Here is a 17,966-nt window from a genome sequence, read left to right as displayed (position 1 = left end):
TCCAAGTTAGTTAGATCTCGTATTATTTCTTAACACTTTTCTTTACCTGTCCCTCGACACCTTCCTGTCCCAGGCAACTGAATGCGGACAAACAGCTGCAAGACTCCCGGCTTTATAGAAAAACTGCATTACCACTAAACACGCAGCAGGTAACTTCCCAACCACATGAGGTGAAGTTGTTGCTACTTTTAGCAATTGCAACACGTACCGCCTAACACTAATCTTGTACCTGGAACTGCATGATTTCATGAATATGTGAATAAACATGAGGTGATTTCAACGCGCATCCATGCACAGAATATTGAATGCTTCACGCTTTTTATGACATGAGCAGACATCGCAACAGAGGTGATGCGCAAACGTTTTACTTGCAAGAGCAATTTTATTCTAAATCGTCGCTTGCAGCACAACTAACAAAATTAATAGAAACAGGTAATTTTTAATAAGAGAACAACTCCACATTCAGGTCAATACCTTACATGAAGACTTGACAGAAGATAATATTTTAAAGGAAATATCAATAAGCCTTTAAGCGAGAAAGATTCTCCGGCTTTAATGATTTTTAACGTGACCAACGGCTTGCATTGGAATTTACGTTTCAAAGTTGCCCGAATGCAGAAAGACCGAAATTGCATTCGCGTGTCAGACAAAATGACGTAACAATATGTACGCTGAAGCCTGGGGGCAGAAAGTTTCACATTTCGGTTCTGATTTTATTTTATTTATAATATTTTGCTCCGATCGAATGTTTCAGGCGACTTTATTAAAACAAAATTCTCGACTTCTCACGCACTTAACTCAATGTTATTTAAACCCTTGGATGCGGTCAGGTTTCGATCAGTTAAGAATTTAATACCAGGAGGGTAAGATTAAACTGGACTCTTATGTTAAGGTTATTTTTGCAATAAATTTGTCATTATTAAAGTTACACATTTTTTACACACATGTGGTTGAAAAGTGTTCGCAAAACGACATTCGTTTGCAATGTTTCCTGTTCTTCGTTTGCATTCAGAATATCAGACAAATTCAACTATTATTCTGGGTTCAACCATCCCGACTTTTATAAATAGGTGTTTTCAAGGACGCGTTTGCAAATTGTCAATTTCAAGTTTTTGTGGCAAACGATACTTTTAGCAATCGCGACATGCACCGCCAAGCGCTTACTTCATCTTCTAATCTCGTCTCCCACCAAACAACCTGAGATTAATCTTGTACCAGGTACTGCATGACATCATAACACTGCAATCACAGACACGCAGTAAACATGATAAGGAGATTGAACGTGCGTGCAAAGCCCAGCAACGTTTATTACTACCGGGTTTCAGGACGCTATATATAGATAATTACAACGTTGATCACAAACAAAGGAGAGTTTGTTCATCGTATGCATGTTCTCACTTTTACTTCGGGGGACCAAACATCACAGAGTTGTAACTAATGTATTAAATTGTCTATGATATCTGCATTCAGCACAGTGGAGAAGATGACGCGCAACGTTTTGCTTGTGGCTTACGTCCATGTTAACTCCACCTGGATAGGTTGCACCACAAATAATATAAAAATTCCGACGGAAGCGTAAATTGTGGCTGAACAACCAAAGGTATTTTATGACAACATCACGGTTGACATTCCTTCGTAGAAATTGTGAAAAGACTAAACCGTTAAATCATGGACAATTATCCGGCATTAATTTTTAAAAAAGATAAAAAGCATGATAATTACAAGGCCACATGTTTTTCGCATTGGAATTTACGTTTCAAAGTGGCCCGAATGCAGCAAACAAATTTCAAGGCGCGAGTCAGACAAAATGACGTAAGAATCTGCATTGAAGCCTGGGGCAGAATGTTGAAATTTGAAGTTTTTTAACACAAACCTTGTGACTTCTCACACGCTTAACTCAATAATTCACAACCCCAGGGTGCCCCCGGTTCCGATCAGTTAAGCATTTATTACTGGGATGTAAATATTAAACATGACCTTTTGTTCTGTTGATATTTGTTTTATGTACATTTGATCAAACTGAGTTTACCCAATTATTTAATTACGTTATGATGAATTGCACTCTTCAATCGTTACTATTTTTTATAATTTGCTTCCCATTTTTGCGATACATAAATCTAATATAACTTGAGTAACATATAATTGGGAAATCCTATTTGTTCAGTACATTTGACATAAAGTCGCACGTGAGTTCTTATGTTCTTCCCTAACCTGACTTTAATTGAAAACCTGATGCAGAGTGTAACGTCCGTTGAACGCGCCCCGGTTCTTGGCGCGGAACGTCACACGAGGCGGAATTCCCGCAGTTAAAACGCGTATCTTTAATGGGCCTCAAACTCGCTCACTCAGTTGATGTTATGTTTGTTATCGAATGTGCAGTACGCACTCGTACGCAAGATGGAATGTATTCGAAGTATAGACGGTACAGACGTCGGGAGGAGACGAAAGACACGTATAGGACACGTGGACCCTTAGAACACGGTTTCTACACAGAAGGCAATGTGTCAAACAAATACACTTCACGTAGATAATTACAGCATAACGCTCACCAACTATTTGGGAACCGGGAAACTCTGGACCACAAAAACGGTCCAAGCAGTTACACCTAAACGAAACAGGCAACATAAACTACAATGCGCCACTATGACGTAACACACACAATGCTTACCGATAACTTTGGGCGGCAGAAGATTGAATACCACACGCTTCACGTGTGTACAAATGCAAGAGAGACACTGTGAGTACAAAGACAGCGTCAACACCGTGCGTAAACTTAATCACATTAACAAGGGCAGCTATACTGTTCAGCGAACTGACTTCTAAGACTGATGGGAGAATCTTAAAAATCAACTTGTTGCAATAAATTCCATATATGAAGTTACAAAGAATGCAAACCAATTGTCAACCGTCGTGATAATTAACTTTCAAATATGGCCACTAGGTGCGCCACACCCACGCATTCGGTGCTATGACAACGATATAAACAATCATGTGAAAATGTCGATGCAATGGTAAAGCATGACCTATTTTAGAAAAGAAGTGTTTCATTAACCGTTCCACCGAACTACACACAAACATGTTTTGAAACAGCTACAAAACTTACTCTTGTGATTAATATCAACACTACATTATTTTTATCACATTCTTCTGCTCACGTCTTTGCTTTGTATTCGCATTAACAATTGTGAACTTGCATTATATCTGTTATATTCCTGAGACTCCAAAAGGAGTGGAAACATTTCAATTTGAATAAGACAGAAACTGAGGATGCCAACAGGCGAAATTATTATTTATGAGAAAAAATAAAAATTACACACAGGCGGTGATCGTGCTTTACTCCGAGTCACAGGAATATAATATATTGATTTGTAAAAACAGATCCACCGGTCACCGCGACCTGCACGGGTTGATTCCTGCAGTAATTTACCACATTTTTTTAGGCTTTCATTATCTCTATTGTAAGGTAACCTGTTGTACTTTGGACGTACACGTTTTGTCTTGGCGAGGACATGCAACATTGTACCTCAAGCTTACTTCATAGATCAACGTTAAATGTTAGAAAACTGCATTCCAAGATTACAATGTGAGTTACCAATGTTAATCGACAATTTCTTGTAATGCGACCCAAGTAATTTGCATCCAAGTTAGTTAGATCTCGTATTATTTCTTAACACTTTTCTTTACCTGTCCCTCGACACCTTCCTGTCCCAGGCAACTGAATGCGGACAAACAGCTGCAAGACTCCCGGCTTTATAGAAAAACTGCATTACCACTAAACACGCAGCAGGTAACTTCCCAACCACATGAGGTGAAGTTGTTGCTACTTTTAGCAATTGCAACACGTACCGCCTAACACTAATCTTGTACCTGGAACTGCATGATTTCATGAATATGTGAATAAACATGAGGTGATTTCAACGCGCATCCATGCACAGAATATTGAATGCTTCACGCTTTTTATGACATGAGCAGACATCGCAACAGAGGTGATGCGCAAACGTTTTACTTGCAAGAGAAATTTTATTCTAAATCGTCGCTTGCAGCACAACTAACAAAATTAATAGAAACAGGTAATTTTTAATAAGAGAACAACTCCACATTCAGGTCAATACCTTACATGAAGACTTGACAGAAGATAATATTTTAAAGGAAATATCAATAAGCCTTTAAGCGAGAAAGATTCTCCGGCTTTAATGATTTTTAACGTGACCAACGGCTTGCATTGGAATTTACGTTTCAAAGTTGCCCGAATGCAGAAAGACCGAAATTGCATTCGCGTGTCAGACAAAATGACGTAACAATATGTGCACGGAAGCCTGGGGGCAGAAAGTTTCACATTTCGGTTCTGATTTTATTTTATTTATAATATTTTGCTCCGATCGAATGTTTCAGGCGACTTTATTAAAACAAAATTCTCGACTTCTCACGCACTTAACTCAATGTTATTTAAACCCTTGGATGCGGTCAGGTTTCGATCAGTTAAGAATTTAATACCAGGAGGGTAAGATTAAACTGGACTCTTATGTTAAGGTTATTTTTGCAATAAATTTGTCATTATTAAAGTTACACATTTTTTACACACATGTGGTTGAAAAGTGTTCGCAAAACGACATTCGTTTGCAATGTTTCCTGTTCTTCGTTTGCATTCAGAATATCAGACAAATTCAACTATTATTCTGGGTTCAACCATCCCGACTTTTATAAATAGGTGTTTTCAAGGACGCGTTTGCAAATTGTCAATTTCAAGTTTTTGTGGCAAACACTACTTTAGCAATCGCAACATGCACCGCCAAGCGCTTACTTCATCTTCTAATCTCGTCTCCCACCAAACAACCTGAGATTAATCTTGTACCAGGTACTGCATGACATCATAACACTGCAATCACAGACACGCAGTAAACATGATAAGGAGATTGAACGTGCGTGCAAAGCCCAGCAACGTTTATTACTACCGGGTTTCAGGACGCTATATATAGATAATTACAACGTTGATCACAAACAAAGGAGAGTTTGTTCATCGTATGCATGTTCTCACTTTTACTTCGGGGGACCAAACATCACAGAGTTGTAACTAATGTATTAAATTGTCTATGATATCTGCATTCAGCACAGTGGAGAAGATGACGCGCAACGTTTTGCTTGTGGCTTACGTCCATGTTAACTCCACCTGGATAGGTTGCACCACAAATAATATAAAAATTCCGACGGAAGCGTAAATTGTGGCTGAACAACCAAAGGTATTTTATGACAACATCACGGTTGACATTCCTTCGTAGAAATTGTGAAAAGACTAAACCGTTAAATCATGGACAATTATCCGGCATTAATTTTTAAAAAAGATAAAAAGCATGATAATTACAAGGCCACATGTTTTTCGCATTGGAATTTACGTTTCAAAGTGGCCCGAATGCAGCAAACAAATTTCAAGGCGCGAGTCAGACAAAATGACGTAAGAATCTGCATTGAAGCCTGGGGCAGAATGTTGAAATTTGAAGTTTTTTAACACAAACCTTGTGACTTCTCACACGCTTAACTCAATAATTCACAACCCCAGGGTGCCCCCGGTTCCAATCAGTTAAGCATTTATTACTGGGATGTAAATATTAAACATGGATTTTTGCTCCTTTGATATTAGTTTTATGGACACTTGATAATATTGAATTTACCCACATTTTTAATTGCGTTATGATGAATTGCACTCTTTAATCGCTGCATTTTTTTTCTAATTTGTTCTCCAATTTTGCGATACATAAATCTAATATAACTTGCGTAGAATTTGATTGGGAAATCATATTTGTTCAGTACATTTGACATAAAGTCGCACATGGGTGCTTATGTTGTTCCTTTTCCTGAGTTTAATTGAAAACATGATGCAGAGAATTATACTACATACATCTTTATTATTTCATCAAAACTACATTGATACAAAGTTAGTCAAAGAATTAGACACACGCATTAACAAATACACTATCGGTATGTAAGCATACAGAGTTAACACATAAAGCGGAGACTATTAGGTTAAGTAGTAGAGGCTGAGACTGATAAAAGCACACTATACTAGTGAGAGGGGTGACGATTTAGAGGTTCTGAAAAAAGATTGTTCACAGCAAGCATTTAACAGAAGACATTCAGTTACTGGAAAACCGGGTTAAACGTTACACAGGAAAACTGGCGCCATGGAGACGACCAACAAACAATCACCAGCAAATTACATGACAACGTTATCTTGGTTGCTACGTAGTTACGTTACGGGCCTTTCAAGTGTGATCGGACTGATCGAAAACTATTTTACTATTTTAGTCAAAATATGCGAGTCCTTGTTACGTTTTTATTCTTCTTGGCACATTGACATTATTTAACTGTGGTCTAGCTTTTCTCTGGTGAGTAGCAACCCACGCCAACAGGATAAATTGCTTGTCCGGAAACAAAACAATTGTTGTCTCGATCTTTGGCAATTTTCTTGAAACCCGAATCATCGTCACCAACTCCCCAACTGAGCAAATATTCTCAATTTGAGAAATTTTACAGTATTTGTAAGAAGTTTTTAAAGACTTTACCAACAAGGATGTATCATATTTAAGGCATAATTGTACACGATAAAAACGATAAACACTTTGCTGATTTGTTGTAGTTTGGTTTTGTTCCACATTGGTTACTAATGGTTTATAACATGTTGTCTTCATGGCATTTACACAAAAATATGATCGTATACCTGTTCTTGATAATCCAGTACTTGTCCTCGCCACGTGGTTTGCTCTGATCTTTTCCATAACCAACGACCAACACTGTGTGACGTAACGCGTTTTCGTTCGTTGGATTTAAACCTTTTTCCCAATCAGGATCATAAAATATGTCTGAAAGTTCATTACACTGCTATGATTTTTAATATTTGCTCGCAAAATGGCAAATTTATTTACAGTTAAGTTATAAGAAGTTGTTTTCAAATAGTTACCTTCATAGTTTGTGTGAGCGTGGAATTTGGATTTATTTGAAGCAACCAAACTGACAGCCACCACATTTTCAAGCTCTTTTTCACATCCTTTTATTTTCTTGAATCCTTTGATTCCGATACGTCTGCAGGGTCCATCTCTGCATCGTGTTCTCTGTCCAATGTAACAGCACAAATTGTCGTACACATATTTTCACCAAATCATAATGCAATAAGTTATGTAACTTTTTGTTTACGAAGATCTTTTCGTAAATTTCGATTTCAATGGTTCAACCTAATAAGTTTTGCTAATTTCCATGTTTGGTTTCTCAAAACTAACCAGTACTGGAAGATACAATTAAACGTATCCATTTTTAAGACTCTTATTTGCAGAAACTAGTACTTTAGTGGTGGTTACGTTATAACTCTGGCAATCTACAAGGTACTTTAGTAATGGACGTCTATGGGAAGTATGATATGAGGTTAAAAGCACACTGAAGATCCAATTATTGTTGAATGTTAAAAATATATTTTCTTTAAATAAACCTTGCCAATGAACGGATATTCATGTTCAAAAACGAGTCCATTCCTTCGAATGTAATCAAACGCCCATTCCAGATCTCCTGTTCCTCCACCCTTTTTGTCGCAATCAACTAATTGTTGTTCAGAAAGTTTAACCAATTCTCCGTTATTTATCTTGTGATGAGATTCAACGGCTCCAACCTGCATATTTAAATCACAGTAGTTATACCAGTTAGGCATTTGTTACGAACGCTTACTGCACTGAATATCCAGCAAGCGGGTAACTCTGTTCCTTGGTCTTGCACCGGTGTTACACAACCCTTGACCCTCCAGTCAATACTTTCAGGGTTGGGTTCCTCAGTGCCAACATTTGGGTCAGTGTCGTGAGGTTCTTCGCACATTTTCGATGCTCCGAATAACAAGGGCGGTCTGTAACATTCTGCCACATTCCGATCGTCCATCCATGGGAGTTCATCGTTTTTCTGTGTGGAAATGTAGTTAAACAAACGTTCACTCAAACTTAGTAGGAAGTCATTAGGTTATCAGGCTTCGCAGCCCAGGTATCGCAGTGTAGGTGGATCAGCCACCATTGTATGAAACATTACTGCGTTGATTTGGACATGTGTTGTTTTTTACCCGATCGCTGAACTGTGTCAGTGAAATCCTGTATGTGAACTTTCCAGTCTTGAAATCTTCATTGTGTTCTTTCACTTCAGCTAAACTTGTTTCCCAAATACTTTTTCTTTCAAGAAGTTCGTCCTCGTTTAAATATTGTTTATCTGCAAACCATCGAAATAACTGCAACATAACTCTAAATGTTAAATCGATGTAAATTAAGAATGAAACCTATTAAAGCAATTTGGTGGAAACCAGGAATAAACTTACTGTATTTTGCGATCCACTCATTCCATACTTGATCTACGTCATCATCAAGATCGCCAAACATTGTTCAGTACGTTGAAGCAAAAAAGTTATGCCTACATAAAAATGCCAGTAAGTATAAACATGATAACGGTATATGATAAGTTATCACGCCACGTCATGGCATATTATGTATTACATCATTTTGCTGCGTGTAAGTTTCTCTGCATATACGGTGCAGCCACATTCCAACAATGCACAATATGGGGTGATACTACATTTGATAAACTAATCAGTGCTTTTTAATTAGCTAATCAACTAAATTAAATGTTGGAATAAATAACTTAGTAATTGCCGGAATAATTTAATCAACGCTAAACTACTGCTGTGCTTTTTATCGCAAGTAAATAAACCAAGATCTTGTTTTGTTTGCTATCGATTAAATCATAAATGTTATCTTCTTTTCCGTGAGTAACAAATAAAATTTAACATACAAATTCTTGTTCAAATACAATAGCTTTGTACGCATTCACAACCGTACATAAAACTGTGAGTCTCAACATTTGCTACTTGACGTCACATATCATTTACCAACTTCGCTTTCAACTCAATTTAACGCTGCGCAATCAAATCAATAAATTGCAAAGCGAAACCGACCGCTGTTACGTCATTGAAGGAAATGACTTTATATATATGTGGCTGATTCGATAAGTGTCGCTGGAGAGCACATCGAATGACATAAAACTTCTACATCGGTTAAAGCACCCGAGTCAAACAAACAAAAGAGCGATCGGGATTCGTCCACAGGATGTCGCGGGTTTGAATCCCGGTGTGGCAACAAATAAGTAATTGAACATATTGCAGTGCGACGCATTTGCAGATATGCACAGTACGTGAGACGCACTGATTATTGTAAAAGGCCGGGTTTTAAGTTACCCGACGCCCTTGGATATTCGAAACAACGCACCGAGGTAACGCGACGACCAGTTTGAGAACCATTAAATTACATCCTTAAATTCCAACTTTGGTGAGTTGATTGATCGCATGTATCATCATAATCATAAAATCCAATGTTTCTTTTTAACTTCTACTATAACTCAAACCGTTTCCGCGTATCGTTTTCTCAGTTCAATGTGAAAGTAGACCCCTGTCCACTTCAAAATAAGCCAGAGTTTCACGGTTTCTTAACTGATTGCTCGCAAAGTCAGCTAGAACAAGCTTAGTGACAAATATTAACCCTTGCAAACCTTCAGTGAATCAGCAAACTACTACACACTTAGCAACTGAATGCTGGTTGCGAGGAGACAGGGTGTGTTTAGTTTCAGTGGGTCGTAACCGTTACAAAGAAGTTGATGCGTAACTTGAAACCTACACAGGGTTTCGCGTAAGGGGAGGTTCTTTTCGGACACAAATTTTGTTTCTATTTCTGTTTGGAAAATGTATTGCTGTGGAAAGAAACAGATGAAACTGTGGCCTTACAAAAATCCTTAATTTTTTATAGTGTCAGTTAAAAGGCCCCTGAAGCCCAACCATTTCTGATCATTAAAAATAGCTGACGTAATTATTTCACGTATTGGGAAATCCCCTGTCCATTCCGTGCGAAGTCACGTTTTCAGGTAAAAATGTAAACTCAGAAAACAAATGAATGATGACTTTTCAGCTATGCGTCGCAGGGAGTTTACCAGCGAGATTTAATTCCAATGCTGTGAAAGCTCTTGTGTATTTCTTCTGATTTACAAAAGTTTTGTTTTCACGTTAATTTTAAATTTATATTATCAAGATTTATCATTATCATGTTTTAGGAAAAAATGTCAAATAATTTTGTGAAAATTTACCGATAATCCGCAAAATATTAATGAACTAATGCATTAACATATGAAAAAAACGTCTGCGCAAATAACGATCGCCAAAACAAAATCCTCTGAGCAAAAAACAAACTTTCCACTCTGGGATCCATGTATTGATTTGCTGTGGTTTGTCAGCCATTTGTGAATTTTTTTTATATATTTTATCTCTCAACCCCATTGTAAAAGGTTATTAATTTTAATACAAAACCGATGGTGCATTTTTTGTCAACAAAATTTTGTAGCTAATTCTTAAATACGACGAAACTATCTATGCTTCCACTTTAGGTGGTTATACTTGGTACAATGACAAGTACCTCAATATCATTCCATGTAAATGGACAACTGTATACAGGTTTGTTGAAACTTATTTGCAAAAAAACTTCTGCATTTCTTTTTTTAGGCGTTTAATGCATTTTAATTTAGTTAATTTTAGTTGTTGGCAATAGCTGTCACAAAAATGTGGACGTGTTTGTTAAAGATAGAAGTAGAAATTATTAGTTGTTGTAAACCTGTTTGCTTTGTTCAGTTGATGATGTGGATCCGATGATGAGCCTGAACTCATGGCTCCGATCACAACCAGGACTCACTGGAACAAAAGTGATGTGTTATGAGGGAGGATGTGGATGTTGCGTGGTTGCCATGGAGAAAACTCCCGGAAAGATAGAAGCTGTAAACTCGGTGAGTTTTGGAAGCTGTTTGATTAGTCTGTGGTGCATGTCTTAAATTAAAGATGTTTTGCAAGGAGTTTTCTTTTTAGATATATAATATAAATAATCAATATAACAACATGTTTTTATAGTGAGCTGCAGACTAGTCGACCAGATAGCTCTTGACTTATGGAGCCCTGTCTGCATCTCATTATAAAAAGAATCATAACTGTTTTGCTTATACATGATAACATTATGGGATAACATTTATAAGTTCATTTGTCTAAAATTTTTGTTTCTGCATAGTTAATAAATTTTCATGTCATGGTATGTTGTCCAAGCCTATTGTAACCATGCAGAAATACACATGAAATAATTTTACTGTGTTTGGCATAAAAAAGGCATATTTAAAAATAACTTATGTATTGACAAATGTATTAAGTGCCTCAGCCTGCTTGCTTCAGTGGACGGGTGCAGAGTAACAACTGTGGAAGGACTTGGGTCACGAAGAGATGGCTACAATACAATACAAACTCGTGTAGCTGAGTTCGATGGTTCACAGTGTGGTTATTGCACTCCTGGCTTCGTCATGAATATGTACAGGTTCGCTTATAAATTAGAATACAGAGAAAATTTGTGGTGGGTTATTCAGAGTATGTTTTTCTGGCCTTTCAAACACAACTGTGCTTATTTATATAAAATTATTGCTGTTGAGTATTCAGGCAACTGCTTGTTTAAAGAACAAACATTAAGTTTATATTGTAACTTGTTGCTAGTCGCAACCAAATAAAATCATAAAGTTGACATAGTTTGCTAAACCTAATATTTGATTTGATCACAATTCCTGGTCATCAGCATGTTAGCCCTAACACATAATTAGCTGAAATGAATTTTTTTTTACAAATTTTAGGGTTTGAACATGAGTTGATGTGGATTGGAGTGCCATGGATGTAAACTAGATCGCGACTGCTGCTACTAATGGAGCGGTTGTAGCTTGGGATTCAAACACTTCTGGTTGTGAAAAGAAGCTCGCTATATTGTCTGAACATCGTCGCACGATCACAAAAGTTTCACAACTCTGATGGAAATCTTTTGCTGAGTGGATCACAGGTTGGTGGATTTGGGTTGATCGTGTGATAATGAGTTTCCATACTTGGATCTGTCAAGGGTAAAGACGTGCATAGACATATATATATATATATATATGTTTAATATTACACAACGGGGGTTGGGTTATCAAAATAGGGTTCAAAAAGGCACTAAACCAGCTTAAATTTTTTGTTCTATAATGAAGTGCAGTATTCTGACTTCAAACAGAATCAGTCAAACTACAAAACAAGCACAACGTGTGTTTCTTCCTTACAAGCAGTAAAGAGCCATAATAATGCATGAGAACTGCAGACACTTGCACACAATATTTCATTCTATAAGGTCTCATTAGTGCAGTTTGGTGTGACTGTGGCACTGGGCTAGCTTGTAGACTACCATGCACACTTACACCACAGACACCACAAAGTTAAAATCTGTGTCCCTGTCAGTATCCAAGTCCCAGTGCCACAGTCACCAGCTGCACTGATGAGACCTTTATAGATTGAAACAGTGCGTGCATGTGTCCGCAGATCTAACACACATCCGTAACTACTGTACTAACCAGTATATATCAACCTAGTTTATTTTTACTTTCAACTTGCCGCACATTTATCGTATATTGCTAGAGTTGCGTCATCAATTCTAATTGGTCTCAAAAGAAACAGGGACATTATTATATAAACAGGTGTAAGATTCCTAGCGACGTTGTTACAATCTGAGTGGAGCGCATTCCACGTACGATATTCGGGTTAGGTCTGACTCATCCCTGTGTATATGCACTTATTTAAACTAACCCGGTATCCAACCACTGCTAATTTCGTCATCAATGAAACAAATACGTCACGAAAATGGGAATTTAATGAAAAACAGCTGGTGATTTTTTACCACACCGGGGTTCGAACCCTGACTCTCCTTGCCATGAATCCCAATCAGGAGTCTTTTGCCTAATATAACGTCGAGCGCCTTCACCAATGTTGTTGAAACAGAGACAACGCTACACCACTGCTCGTTGCTGCCTCAAGTGGGGCACACGATTGCCTCAAATTTCTCATCAAGTCTGGCGCCACCGTGCGATCGCGTGACGTCAACAATGACGGTCCCGTGCAAAGAGCAGCCCTCAGTTACCACACTGACGTCATCAAATATTTGATTAGTTTGGAGGGGAGGAAGAATGGTGATGACGAGGAAAGGTTAAACGTGTGGCCAGCATTAGTTGGTGAGTGACGTCACTGGTTGCGTAATAGTACCATGACATACTGAAATTACGCTGACGATGCTTTGTGTATATTCGTATGTATTCACCAATTTAATAACAGGGTGGATGACTCTTTTAGGAACTTTGGTTTCATCGGTTGTATGTTGTAAATTTGTGTAAATTTTGTTTATTTTCGGAATAAGTCGGAAACTCTGTGTGTGGAAAATGTGACAATTTATTTATTTATTATTCCCTAACATTATTGTAACCTCACAAAAAACAAATTCTCTATTTAAGAAATGCTGGAATGCCGATCCGTTTCCCGCCAAGACGCTTCGCTTCGTTGCCTCGAGGTTCTGCTTCATCGCACACCGACTTACTGGCGCCCTCTGTTGGCGGCTGATGCAGTTCCTCCTCTTGTTAATTTGCTCCGGAGCGCAAGAAGAAGACCCAAGTCAGGAACCATGTCCCTTGATTCTGGTTCGTTTTTAACTGTGGTCCATGTGGGCACATGTTTTTCGTCGGGTAAATTAAATTTAAAGCTATCCCGGCGACTGTGCGTGGTGTTCGCCCGGATGTTTCGTCACTGGCCCCAAAAGCTACAGGGATGAGACCTAATGGTCGAAACACCCACTAAACCTGACTGGCACTCACTAAAAGACATGTGTTGTTTGCCGCTAGATGTCGCTACAACGTTTTTATTCCCGCAATAAGCTTCGGTAAATCTTTACGCGGATGCACCGAGTGTGTGTTTGTGGTTGGAGTCCAAGTTGTAACTCCAGAAATCCCAAACCATCAAACTTTGTGGTCGAGGACTCAGTGAACATTTGTGTTGAAGGTTTAGGGAAGGATTTGGAAGACGAGACGACTTCACCCATAAGATCAATCGCTTGTTCTGTTATTTGCCTCATGTCGGAACAGGATGACGTCAGAGTTGAGATTGCGAATGCTGGCGCGATTCCAAGTAGGTGTTAAGTCACGTGGTTAATATTTCACTTTTGTCAGGATAGAAATCGTAGTTGAATACCAGTTCAGTATTTTTTTGAAAACCACGTAAAAACGGAAGAGAAATTGTGTGTCGGACTCGGAAACCCTCATGGTTTTATCGGTGCTATTTTATGTGTCACGTTTTCTGTTCATGTCTGCAGTAACATTGTGTAAAAATTATGTAATTTGTGCAATGTATGCTTATCGTGCAGCATTTGATTAAGTTAAGTGTAAAATATATTGAATATGCCGTCGATTGGTCAGACTTGTTTCTTTTCAATCGGGGACTATTTTTCGCAGCTCTTATTTCTCTGTTAAAACCCATGGCCTCCCACGATCTTGATCCGGAGAGCCAGGATCTGGAATCTACGGATGAGAGATGCGAGATTCAATCGCGTTCCTCCGTCGTTCTCTCGGATCTCGCTTACGTGGATGACAACGCGTCACGCATCGCCGCACATGGTGGTATCCGACCGTTAGTTGAACTCCTCCAAGTTGACGTGAGTCAGAAATACAGGAGGGGAATTCTGGATTAAATTTATTGCTTTTAGTTGGTTTAAAACCGATGCCTCACGTCCGTCGTATATTTCCCATGGGATTTAAGGTAATTGCAACTTTCCAGCTTGTATTGTTCCAGGTTGTGGATGTGCTTGTCAACGTCATCAACACCCTGGCTTCACTCTGTCGGGAAGACACGAGTGGTGCGGGCGACATCCAGCGGAGAATTATGGAGTGTGGAGCTTCCGGGTTCCTGGTTGATTTTCTCACGGTGAAGGACGATTCGCTTCAGACGGCGACTGCTGACGCGATTGCCGCTGTTTGCGATGACAACCAGGACAACCAGGTATAACGGGTGTGGGGATGAAGCTTGTTGTGAATTGTGACCTAAATATTAATCCACACTTGTGGGATTTTGCACCTGTTGAAGAATTGAATATTTTCAGTCAAGAAGTGAAGTCGTTGTTTATATTGCTTGCAGTAATCATTTTGTTTGGCCAGTGTTGTTTTTACAAAAGATTTACTGAAATATTAAAATTGGTCTTTTTTGTTGTTTCCTAAATGCCAGAAAGTTGAAAACTTAACCGAAGATTTTACACAGAACGATTTTGTTCAAATCGGAGTGTTAGCGCCGCTGGTGGCGATATTGCGAGGCCATTGCATTCCCGCTCAGATGAAAGCTGCGCTTGCTGTTGGATGCATCACTAGAGGGAACCAGGGAGCCCAACACGAGGCGTAGTTAGAAGAAGCTCCGACCGCTCTGTGTCGTCTGTTTCAAGTAAGTAGAGAATGAAGTCACAAAAAACAAGTTTGTCAAGTTTAAAGAAATTTCTTATTAAAACCTTGTGACTTTTAGTGGAACTCTTTTACGGCATTTTTTAATTTTTCCTTTCCATTTTGCAAAAAAATATTATTCAACCCAATGTAAAGATTTCCATCAACTGTCATTTTCGTAACAGATTTGGTCGGATGAGGTGAAGGAACGCGGCGCATGCGCACTGTGGTCGTTGGCCGGTCACCACCCTGAGCAGCAGAGAGCAATTGCTCGCAGAATCGGGACGAGTCAAATCATTGACATGTTACTCAGCAAATCCGACACGCTTCAGTTGATCGGTAAAAAGTTGCTTTATTTCTGATATTTGAAAAAAAACAAACGAATAATATTAAAAATGAAACAGTGTATGACGGTAAAACAAAATGACTTCAGGAAACACAAGATCCCAATCAGTGGAAGTTGTCGCTAAAAAGATTCTTCGCGGAGTATTTTAGCAAAACGATTTTATGATGTCAATGGTTGGAATGTATTGACTCGTTTGTAGGTTGCCAGGCGGTGGCAGCATGGAGCTGGAAAAGTTCATCGAGTCAGGCGCGTTTGTCACGTGACAACACTATCCCTCCGCTCATCCGGTTGCTCAGGTTGGAGAAAACCAGTCGGAAAGTCGTCATGGGAACACTGGACGCTATCAACAAGATGTGCATTGGTGCGTGACAATTTTTCCTTCCTCTGTAACGTGCATTTCAGGTATTATCAACGACAATGGCTGCGCGTGAACGCTTTTTTGTTTCCTAAAGCGTTAGAGGGAGCTTGAACGTCTGGTGTTGTTTTTTTTTCACTATTAGAAAATACTGGTTTCGTTCAGAATCCAATATTTTGTGTTTGTAAAATCAGTGAATTTCCTAAACTCTCAACTCACAATTGCCGAAGAGGGCGCCATTGAGCTGCTGGTCAACAGAGTGTGGAAAACGTCACGTGACGAGAAGATGCAGGTGACGCGATGCCAGAAATTACGTCATAGAGTCGCGATTAAACAAAGGATGTTTGTTCTAAAGGTCGATCTTCTCCATTGTTTATCGTGTCTTGTTAGCGGTTGTCAGGAGAACGAAGACAAACTGAACGAATTGGACGGATTCGGATTCGAAATTATTCTGCAAGTCTGCAACTCGCCCAGTATGGTGGGTTTGTTGTAAAACCTTTGTGATGTAATAAAGAATGCTCAATATATAGTACCGGGTGGGTAATCCCCACCTCTACTACTTGTTACTCACAACTCCTGTTGAATCTGCGAAGCTTGCTTTAAGCCAGGGTATTTACTTTCTATTGAAATTTACGTACAAATAATTGGCGATAAAGTTAATTGCGTGTGCATAGTTTATGTGTGAACGAATTGGAAGTATTTTTTACTAACAATTGTTTTGTTCTTTCTAAGGCGGTGAAATTACAAGCAGTATCCGCACTAACCATATTCGCATTCAACCGAATCCAACAACAACAACGGATTTCACGCTTGGGTGGTTTGAGCCTCACAACGTTTGAGGATTTATTTCGGTGCAAGGATCCGATTTTTAAAACTACCGCAGCTTTTCAGGTAAAGTTGGAAAGAAATATCTTGTATCTTAGACAGCTTTGTGAGATGAATTAAAACCTCATGCAATAATTTAAACCTTGTGGTTTATGTGGGACGAAAGCGTGGAGGAATTGGTTTTAAGTTATAGCAGTTGTGTATTTAACAGCTGGTTGTTCTCGCTCGCATCATAGCAAACACTTCCCTTGTCGAATCTTCCGCTAGAGGCGTCATTACGCTCGTCAACTTCCTCGATGACGTCAACGATGACGTAGTGGCAATGGCAGGTACGTGTTGAAATATATATTCGACTTTTTGGGTGATTTGTAGTTTTACATGAAAGAAAGATGACGTAATGATGACGTATTACAGCGGATTATCTTGCGTCACTCGCCCACACGAGGGCGGGCGTTCCTGAAGCCATCGTCACTTGCGGCGCTGTGGAGAAACTTCTTGGTAAAGTGAAGTCGGAGAATCAGTTGGTTCGACAAACTGCTGCCCAGGCATTAGGTTAGCTGTCTATATACGATTTCTATGGAGTTGTCGGGTGACAAAATAACGTGAGATTGTTTAGGAAAACATGCACTTGGTTTCCCTATTACCTTATGTATTACATTGACATTTAACTATTTCCACGTGGTTTAAACTTTATGATGACATTTTCAGGATATTTATCTTTCAACCGAACGGCGAGCAGAGAGTTGATGACGTCATGTAGAGCGACCGAAGGCCTTTACGTCACTCTTACAGACAATTTGGGTGAAGATGGAAAAGTGTCTGATGAGTTTGTAGCCGAGTTTAAACGACAGGCGACCATCGGTTTGCCGATTGTTAAAGAAAAGAGGAGTAAGTTCGTTACAATTTGTGTTAACGTACATTCTACTGAGCTTAGACACAAGCTTTCATGCAGCAAAAGTTCTGGGGTTTATTTCAATCATAAAAATATCAACCTTTGTTTATTCAGGGCCGTCAAGACCTCAAACAGCGCAAACGAGGGGAAACACCTTACATGTTAACGGGTAGGAAATACCTCGTAGTGTGCGTTAAAAT

At 39.0% G+C, this 17,966-nt stretch overlaps 3 protein-coding genes across 3 annotated transcripts; 2 read left to right on the top strand and 1 right to left on the bottom strand.

Annotated features, from left to right (window-relative positions):
• Positions 1–5,992: 5,992 nt before the first annotated feature.
• LOC145903177 (cathepsin 8-like) lies at positions 5,993–8,396 on the bottom strand. The gene is made up of 7 exons (XM_082991248.1): positions 8,336–8,396; positions 8,087–8,229; positions 7,708–7,932; positions 7,475–7,651; positions 6,953–7,103; positions 6,713–6,854; positions 5,993–6,493 (listed from the first exon to the last, which is right to left on the bottom strand). The coding sequence occupies exons 1-7, from the start codon at positions 8,394–8,396 to the stop codon at positions 6,367–6,369; spliced, it is 1,026 nt and encodes a 341-aa protein (XP_082847374.1). The 3' UTR covers positions 5,993–6,366.
• A 2,065-nt stretch (positions 8,397–10,461) lies between these two features.
• Positions 10,462–11,722, top strand: LOC145903175 (uncharacterized). The gene is made up of 4 exons (XM_082991247.1): positions 10,462–10,510; positions 10,685–10,836; positions 11,248–11,408; positions 11,716–11,722. The coding sequence occupies exons 1-4, from the start codon at positions 10,462–10,464 to the stop codon at positions 11,720–11,722; spliced, it is 369 nt and encodes a 122-aa protein (XP_082847373.1).
• Positions 11,723–13,388: 1,666 nt separating this feature from the next.
• Positions 13,389–17,939, top strand: LOC145903174 (ankyrin and armadillo repeat-containing protein-like). The gene is made up of 13 exons (XM_082991246.1): positions 13,389–13,614; positions 13,928–14,053; positions 14,377–14,576; positions 14,714–14,920; positions 15,534–15,687; positions 15,894–16,055; positions 16,244–16,341; positions 16,405–16,527; positions 16,782–16,940; positions 17,086–17,203; positions 17,289–17,426; positions 17,583–17,762; positions 17,881–17,939. Exons 1-13 carry the CDS (start codon positions 13,389–13,391, stop codon positions 17,937–17,939), a joined length of 1,950 nt encoding a protein of 649 aa, XP_082847372.1.
• The last annotated feature ends 27 nt before the right edge of the window (positions 17,940–17,966 follow it).

Source organism: Ascidia mentula, chromosome 5 (assembly GCF_947561715.1).
Source record: "Ascidia mentula chromosome 5, kaAscMent1.1, whole genome shotgun sequence".
Taxonomy (NCBI): domain Eukaryota; kingdom Metazoa; phylum Chordata; class Ascidiacea; order Phlebobranchia; family Ascidiidae; genus Ascidia; species Ascidia mentula.
The sequence above is the reverse complement of the archived record's forward strand: the minus strand, read 5'-3'. Positions and strand labels throughout refer to the sequence as shown.

Bases quoted from the DNA above. Each gene is read 5' to 3' on its own strand.
- LOC145903174 (XM_082991246.1), top strand. From the start codon at position 13,389: ATGCTGGAATGCCGATCCGTTTCCCGCCAAGACGCTTCGCTTCGTTGC. The intron at 13,615-13,927 runs GTAAATTAAATT...TTTGTGTTGAAG, and splicing joins GGGCACATGTTTTTCGTCGG to GTTTAGGGAAGGATTTGGAA. The intron at 17,427-17,582 runs GTTAGCTGTCTA...TGACATTTTCAG, and splicing joins AACTGCTGCCCAGGCATTAG to GATATTTATCTTTCAACCGA.
- LOC145903175 (XM_082991247.1), top strand. From the start codon at position 10,462: ATGACAAGTACCTCAATATCATTCCATGTAAATGGACAACTGTATACA. The intron at 10,511-10,684 runs GTTTGTTGAAAC...TGCTTTGTTCAG, and splicing joins AAATGGACAACTGTATACAG to TTGATGATGTGGATCCGATG. The intron at 10,837-11,247 runs GTGAGTTTTGGA...AAATGTATTAAG, and splicing joins AGATAGAAGCTGTAAACTCG to TGCCTCAGCCTGCTTGCTTC.
- LOC145903177 (XM_082991248.1), bottom strand. From the start codon at position 8,396: ATGTTTGGCGATCTTGATGATGACGTAGATCAAGTATGGAATGAGTGG. The intron at 8,230-8,335 runs GTAAGTTTATTC...GATGGTTTGCAG, and splicing joins TGAGTGGATCGCAAAATACA to ATAAACAATATTTAAACGAG. The intron at 7,652-7,707 runs GTAAGCGTTCGT...TTAAATATGCAG, and splicing joins CTTGCTGGATATTCAGTGCA to GTTGGAGCCGTTGAATCTCA.